This window comes from Microtus ochrogaster, linkage group LG5, assembly GCF_000317375.1.
Source record: "Microtus ochrogaster isolate Prairie Vole_2 linkage group LG5, MicOch1.0, whole genome shotgun sequence".
NCBI classification, from domain to species: domain Eukaryota; kingdom Metazoa; phylum Chordata; class Mammalia; order Rodentia; family Cricetidae; genus Microtus; species Microtus ochrogaster.
Window position 1 is genome coordinate 57,258,323 of NC_022031.1, and position 8,013 is coordinate 57,266,335.

The window sequence follows — 8,013 nt, forward strand, 5'->3', positions numbered from 1 at the left end:
AGGGAACATTTAACATTTAAACCAGTGTTTTAAGGCTTACTGTAGCTGTGAAGAGACACCTTTACAAAGGGAACATTTAACATTTAAACCAGTGTCTTCGGGTTTACTATAGCTGTGAAGAGACACCCTTACAAAGGGAACATTTGATTCAGTCCATTCTGGCAGGAAGCATGGTGGCAGCAGGCAGGCATAGTGCTGGGGAAATAGCCAGATGTCCTAGTCTTGGAGGCAGCAGGAAGTCAACTGTCAGACTGAGTGAAGCTTGAAGAAAAGACCTCAATACATAGGAAGTGGTCTCCTGTGCCCATGTGTTGTAGAGTACTTCACACTTTCTCTTCTATCAGGTTCAGTGTGTTCGGACTGATATTGAGGTCTTTAATCCATTTGGACTTGTAAGACATGTGTCCAACCTTCCCCCATCTTAAACATTTTTAAAAACATTTATTTATTTAATATGTATGTGAACACATGCATGCACGCACTATGATATGTACGTGGAGACTGGATCTGCCTATCTCTGCCTCTCAACTGCTCAACTGCTGGGATTAAAGGTGTGCGCCACCAAAGGAAAAAAAAAAGACCTCAAAGCCCGCCCCACAGTGACACATTTCCAACAGGAGGTGTGGCCCAGATTAAAGTGTGCCCTCCAGCCTCAAGGTCTGGATTAAAGTGTGTGTCAGCCATCCTCCTCCAACAAGGCCCCACCTCCCAATAGTGGCATAAACCCTAAGGGTTTATGGGGCCAAATACATTCATACTACCACACTAAGTGATAATTAATTTGTGGGATAGTTTTGCAAATTTGTTATTTCTGTGTATAAAATTTGAACCTGACAGGCCATTTGTGAACAAGTTCTTTGTAATTCAGGCAGTGACTCCCCATTGTCACAGTACAGACATGAAGCCAGGTTTTTCAGCTGTCTTAAAATGTTATGGACGTGGTGGTCCCAGAAACCTGTTTATGATTTTTTTCTTTTTTATAGCCATTATCTTACTGGATTCTGTTGCAGTCTTACTGCACCTTAGTTCAGTGAGTCCAACTTTGCACAGACAAAACACGTGTGGCATGCCCTCTAGCTGCCTGAGGCCAGTGGTGGCAGGAAATGGCAGCGTCCGCCACCTTTGCACTTGAGGGGCTGGGGGCGTGATTGTGTGCAGCCCTCAGCACATGTTCAGGACACGTCACTGTGCTGTTGTAAAGCCCTGGCCTCACCGAGGTCCTTCCTTCTCCGTGTGTGCAGTCCACTGCAGCAGAGATGCTCAGGGCCTCTGGCACCATCCTCGTCTGCTCAGCAGGTGCCTGTTCATTCCACCCCATGGAAGGATCGTGTCTGCCCACCTTAGATTGTAGGGAAGATCTGACTGTGCAGATGTGTCCGCATGTCCTTAGCCCTGCTCTTTTATGTTTGTATTTGGTTCAACATCTAATTGAATTTACATAAGTATGATATGAATATGAGACTTAGTTGTTAGAGGTACTTTTCTGAATTTATTCTTAAGTATCCATGTTATAGTTAACATGCTTATCATTTTAGCCTTATTGATACTTTAAGAGATAGTAAAATGGTCTTTGAGCTAAAAACATGGAATTATTACCCCAAACTATCATTCATTTTTAAAATTTATTTAATTTTATGTTTTGAGTGTTGGTTGTACGTATGTGTGTACACCACATATATGCTTGGTACTGAAGTTAGACAGTGACACCAGCTCCCTTGGAACTGGAGCCACACATGGTTGTGAGCCACCATATTGGTGCTAGGAACTGAACCCGAGTTCTCTGTAGCAAGTGCTTTTAACTGCTGAGCCATCTGCCCAGGCCCGACTTTTTCTTTAAGCAGTAAAATAACTCACCAGACATGCGGTGCTTGATGTGACCAGTTCCTGTATGTAGAGGTTTGCACCGGGTAAAGTCTAGGGAGGGTGATGTGGCCGAGGTTGCTCAGATAGGACTGAGATCTATTTTTTGTTTTGTTTTTCAGATGTTATTGTTTTAATAAAGTTTTGTTTCTTTTTAAGGAATGACCTGGCATACCACACAATACTAGGAAGATTTCTGATCAGCTACCTTTTCAGCCAGAGCAGTGGTAAAGGATATTTATTTTCTTTTTATCTAGGGTATATTTGTTCAGCTAGTCCAGGCTAATTCTCCAGCCTCCTTGGTTGGACTGAGATTTGGGGACCAGGTACTGCAGATCAACGGCGACAACTGTGCAGGATGGAGCTCTGATAAGGCTCACAAGGTGCTCAAGCAGGCATTTGGAGAGAAGATCACCATGATCATTCGTGACAGGTGAGCTCTCACCAACAGTGAGTGCAGATTCAAGCCTGCACTTTTTAGGGTTCTGTAAATACAGTTTTCTACTTCTGCTTTTTTTCCCCCCTTTTTCTTTTTTTAAAGAAAATGTTGATTCGTTACAGTCTTGCAGTTGTGGGCTGCAGATTTTTCCTACATAGTTAGATTCTAGATTTTGCATAGATCCTTTACCACACCTTACCAGTCGGTCTGTCTTTAGGAAGGATGTGAGCTAGAGGAGTGCTGACACAGTAAAGCAGCTGCAGGCTCCCTCTGCAGCCCACTGTTTAACATCCCATGCCAGGGCCCTTTGTTGTGAGGACTGAAATGGTCCACAGAATTCCCAAGAACTCAATTTTTAAACCAAATCTGGTCTCTGGCATGTTTGTGCAATTAAGTAAAAGAGGGTGATAGTCTATTTTTATCTTAAAATGAAAATGACATTCGTCTAAAAAAATTTACTGAATTCCTAAATATATGAGAAATTGAAAATGGACATTTGTAATTTTTTTTAAATATCTAAGCAGAATTACAGAGTTAGCCCAGGGCTAGCAGGGTCTCTGGTTAAGTTCACACTGTTCTTCCGAAGGAAGGACCCCAGCTGGGAAGGGCCCAGTTGCCTGTAACTCCAGGGGCTCCAACACCTGCTTTCTTCATAGGCACCTGCACTCATGCACAGAGCCACCTGCGTCATTTTTAAAAATGTTAAAGTTGTAAATAAAAAAAAAATCACATGTTGAAATTATCCAGTCCCAGAATCTCAGTGAATCTCTACACAGAGTCGCTGCTTGGAACAGAAACTATGGACCTTCACTTGATTTTATGTTTTCACTGTGGAATATACTTTTTGAGACCCAGCACCATAAACAAATCCGTGAGAGTAAGAACTAGGAAAAAAAAAACCAACCAGTTATTTCTATTTGTGTTTAACTCAGGTTCACTGCCTGAATTCAGTCCTTCCTTGTGTCCTTATATTTACTCTTCTTGTTCTTTTTTACATGTGTTATGTACATTTGCATGTGTGTGTATATGTTTATATACACAGTAATATGTTACATATTACAATATATAAACATACACATGTATATTATTGGCTAGGTTCTGCTTATAAAGAATGTATTTATTTCCTAAGATTTTGTTACTTTGAATAATAGTAAACATTCTAAGGCCATTTTTCTTACAAATTTTATGAATATATTTTACACATATGCACACACACTTAGTTTTTGCTAGTTCACCTTTTGATGGACATCTAGGTTAGTTCTGGTTGGTTGCTATAGTGAATAAGTAGCACTAAGTATAGATATCCATAGTAAGGTATGGAGTCTCTGGGTGCCTGCCCAGGAGTGAAGTAGTGGGATCACGTGGTAGTTCTATTTTTAATTTCTTGAGAAACTTCCATACTTACTTCCACAGTTGCTGTGTTAGCTTGCGTCCCTCCCCCCATTTTTTGATAGTAGCCATTGTGATGAGTTAACTAATATTCCAAAGTAGTTCTAATTTGCATTTCCTTGGTGGCTAGTAATATTGAACTTTTTTTTTTTTTCAAGACAGGGTTTGTCTGTGTAGCCCTGGCTGGAACTCACTCTGTAGACCAGGCTGGCCTCAAATTCCCCTGTCTCTGCCTCTCAAGTGCTGGCTGAGACTAAAGGTGTGCACCATCACTGCCTGGCTGAACTTTTTAAAATAGCTACTAGACATTCTGCATTTTTTTAAAAAAATGTTTATTGAGTTCAGTTGTCCATTTGTTGATTGGTGGGTTTATTTCCTTGGTATTTATGTCTGCAGCTCTTTGTCAGTTCTGGAGGTCAGCCTCTTGTTTGAGGTGTGGCTGGTAGGCGTCCATGCTGTGGACAGTCAGCTCCATCTGTTGGTACTGGGTGGGTAGTTCCTTTGCTAATGGTGTTCTAGTAGAGTTGTTGACTCCAGTATCTTGAAGAGCATCCCCTGTATTTTCTAGAAGTGGGAACGTTTTAGATTTTTACAGTAAGAGTAAGGTTTAGCAAGTCAGTCAAGTGATGAACTCCAGTATCTTGAAGAGCATCCCCTGTATTTTCTAGAAGTGGGAACGTTTTAGATTTTTACAGTAAGAGTAAGGTTTAGCAAGTCAGTCAAGTGATGAGATTGAAAAAGGCTACTGAGGTGTCCCATGTCATAATAAATTATTAGAAACAGTTAGCACTTAATATAACAAAATATCCATGTGGCAGGTTGTGGTGTGTCGTGTCTGTTGAAATGTGAAAGAAGTTTCAGTGTAGCCCAACCCCTCTGCTTACAGGCCCTTTGAGCGGACAATCACTATGCATAAGGACAGCAGCGGGCATGTTGGCTTTATCTTTAAAAGTGGAAAGATCACATCCATAGTGAAAGACAGTTCTGCTGCCAGAAATGGTCTCCTCACTGATCATCACATCTGTGAGATCAATGGGCAGAACGTCATTGGCTTGAAGGTAAGGAGCGCACTGGACCCTGGTTTAAAAATAAACAAACAAACGTCATTCAGGTGGCATGAGTTTTGTGATGGCCCTCAGACACTGAGACTTGGTCAGAGTTAAGTGCAGGAGCTGGGGCTCTGGCTAGCGGTGGTCCTAGACCATCACAGAAAGAATTCCGAGATGTTACCTGAAATTTTCTTTCCCATACCAAGGTGACTTGGTATTCCCTCAGGGCTAAAATACTGTGGAGACATAGGCAGGGACATTTTTAGACATTCTGAATGGATGAATGTCCAACTTTTCCACTCTAGAAATACAGAAAAGGAATAAGTCTTGGTATATATTAATACTTTGTTTTTATAGGTTTTTTTCTTAGTTGGGTTTTTATTGCTGTGAAGAGACACCATGACCATGGTAACACTTACAAATTGGGGGTAGGTCGCTTAACAGTTTCAGAGGTCCAGTCCATTGTGATCATGAAGGGGAGCATGGTGACATACAGGCAAATGTGGAGCTGGCTACATCTTGACAAAAAGGCATCAGGAAGTTGACTCACACACTGGGTGATATCCTGAGCATATGAAAGTTCAGAGACTACCCCCACAGTGACACACTTCCTCCAGCTAGGTCACATACCACCTAACAGTCCCCACTCCCTTCGGGGGCTATTTTCTTCCAAACCAACACATTCTACTCCCTGACCCCCAAAAGCTTTTATGCAGTCTCTTAACTATAATCCCCTATACAATCAAAAAGCAGATCACATACGTCCAAATTTGCACAGGATATACGTCACCATTCCAGAATGTAGGGAAAGGAGCATAGTGAAGAAATACCCAAAGCAAGACTGAAAACCAGCTGGGCAAACTCCATGTCTGATGTCAAAAGACTCTCATCTCCATTAACCCTATTCAGCTTTGTTGACTGCAACACACTTCTTTCTCTTGGTCTGTTTCCATTCCCTGTTAGCAGCTCTCCTCAGCAGGTGTCCCGTGACTGGTATCTGTAACAGGCTCCATCTTCACACAATGGTATCTCTGGGCCTCCATACAGGGACAACCCTGACATGTGCCTGGCCTCAGCGGCTTTATTCAAAAACTCCTTTATTTTATCCTTGGCTCTAAAGCCAGAATCTTGTTCTGAACTGCCAAGTTCTGCTGCTTACTGGGGCTGGAACATGCCCTGTTCCCCTTTCAGTACATTTTCACCAGCTTTCTGAAACTCTGTAGATCCGCCTGCTTCTGCCTCTCAAGTGCTGGGATTAAAGGTGTGCCCCACCACACCTGACTCTAAGCTTTTCTTCAGTTCCTTTTCACAAGTTGGAGACTTAGCTGGGTGGGATCTTACCCCGAGGCCACCACTGTCTTTATTCCATTTAATTCACTTATCTCCTTTAACAGAGGATTTAGCTCCATTCCACTTCCTGGTACCCTTTTTCTCCTCAAAATTTACATTTTGTAATTTATCCTGCTCAGCTTGCACTTTTTCAATATAAACCTTCATTAGACTTACCACTAAAAACCATACAACAATGTCTATACTAGGCTGTTTTGAAATTTCTTCTGTCATGGGAATTAATCCAAAACTTCACTTTAGTCTCAGGTAGACTCTTCAGAGAAGGATAAAAGGTAGCCACTGTCTTCACCAAAATATCACAAGAGCGATTTCAAGGCAACAGACTAAAATTCTACACTGAAACCTTTTGAGCCAGCTCCCAACATTTCAAATCTTCCATGCTCCTCCTACCAGTCTGCCTCATTAAGCAGGGGTTAAAGCATTCCACTGCTTCCCAAAGCACCACAGTCCAAATTCCTCCAGACATACACAGTTATACCTCAGTCCCTGGGACCAGCTTCTGTCTTAGTTTGGGTTTCTAATTTGCTGTGAAGAGACATAGTTCAGTCCTTTATAGTCACGAAGGGAGCATGGCAGCATGCAGGCAGACGTGAAGCTGGCTCTATCTTGACCAGAAGGCAGCAGGAAGTTGACTCTGTTTTGATCTATAAAGTTTTTGTGGGGTTTTTTGTTTTTTTTTTTGGAGACAGGGACTCTCTACATAGCCCTGGCTATCCTGCCTCTGCAGTGCTGGCTCAGAGGCATGTGAAAGCATGCTCGGCTTATAAATTCTTGAATTAAGACTATCTTAAGATCTTAAGGTTTTAAGTAAGACCATAATTCATAAATTCTAGAATATGGTTGACTGTATATGGGGCGAGCTCTCCATTCTTGAGTATGGAAAGGATTTTGTTCAGTACCCTCAACTTTAAAAAAAATGGGTGTAAGATTAAATTTAAAATTCAGACTACAGAGATATTACCTAACAATTACAGTTTTATCTTTATTAAATTCTGTTACGTTTCATTAGGACTCTCAGATTGCAGACATACTCTCAACAGCTGGGACTGTAGTTACCATTACAATCATGCCTGCTTTTATCTTCGAACATATTATTAAACGGTAAGTGGACAGCTCTATTTTACACTTGTGGTCACCTGACATAAATGTAAACACTACTTTCAGTCTGCAGTTCTGCTATAGTCATATTATAGTTACATATATTTTAGTCATATAGTCATGACAGGGATTTCTTGTCTTTCCCGTGTCTCTCAGGAGGCAGAGAGGTGCATGGTGCTTGCTCTCTATCCTCTGGGACTGAGTATATACAGTCCATGAGAGTTAATAAGGGCAAGCAAGGGTGAGTCTGTCCAGAGCTTTCCGACTCTCTGTATAGTTACCACGATGTCTTGGAAACCTTTCATTCAGAGTCCTTATATAACATGTGTGAGAGATTTGGAAGATATATAAGCATAACCATTGTAATGAAATCTTGATCTATTCGGGAAGAGTGCAGCTAGCTACTCTTGAAATAGACTTGTCTTTTTAACTATTGGTAGGTCCCTTCTCCCCCTTTTCTTCTGACTCATCATAGCCTTTTTTGCTATTTTATTTTAATTAAACTGCCAGTCTTAACATAAAGAACTCGCACCTTCTCTAGCCTGGCTACCCTGGTGCGGACAGTCTCCGACAACTCAGTTATCAGTTCCTTAGCTCTGAGCTCATTTAAGGACCTTTTCCTTCATCCCCCAGACTCATCGATAACAACAGTGCTAAACTGGAATCGGGGTTGTCTTGGATTAACATGGCATTCTTGACATAAGTCATGTGTTAAATGATTGGCTCTCTTGTAGGATGGCACCAAGCATTATGAAAAGCCTGATGGATCACACCATTCCCGAAGTTTAATAACCCTGTACAACACATCACAGCTGAATGTTTCTAGTT

At 41.6% G+C, this 8,013-nt stretch overlaps 1 protein-coding gene across 2 annotated transcripts in view; it reads left to right on the forward strand.

The window, feature by feature from the left end:
- The window catches only part of Sdcbp (syndecan binding protein), a 25,814-nt gene extending 17,807 nt beyond the window's left edge, over nucleotides 1-8,007 (forward strand). For both annotated transcript variants that reach the window (XM_005362287.2, XM_005362288.2), the window contains exons 6-9: nucleotides 2,118-2,293; nucleotides 4,575-4,746; nucleotides 7,097-7,188; nucleotides 7,920-8,007. In XM_005362287.2, coding sequence (XP_005362344.1) covers nucleotides 2,118-2,293; nucleotides 4,575-4,746; nucleotides 7,097-7,188; nucleotides 7,920-7,974 — 495 coding nt within the window. In that variant the 3' untranslated portion in view covers nucleotides 7,975-8,007. The remainder of the gene's footprint in view (nucleotides 1-2,117; nucleotides 2,294-4,574; nucleotides 4,747-7,096; nucleotides 7,189-7,919) is intronic.
- Nucleotides 8,008-8,013: the final 6 nt, after the last annotated feature.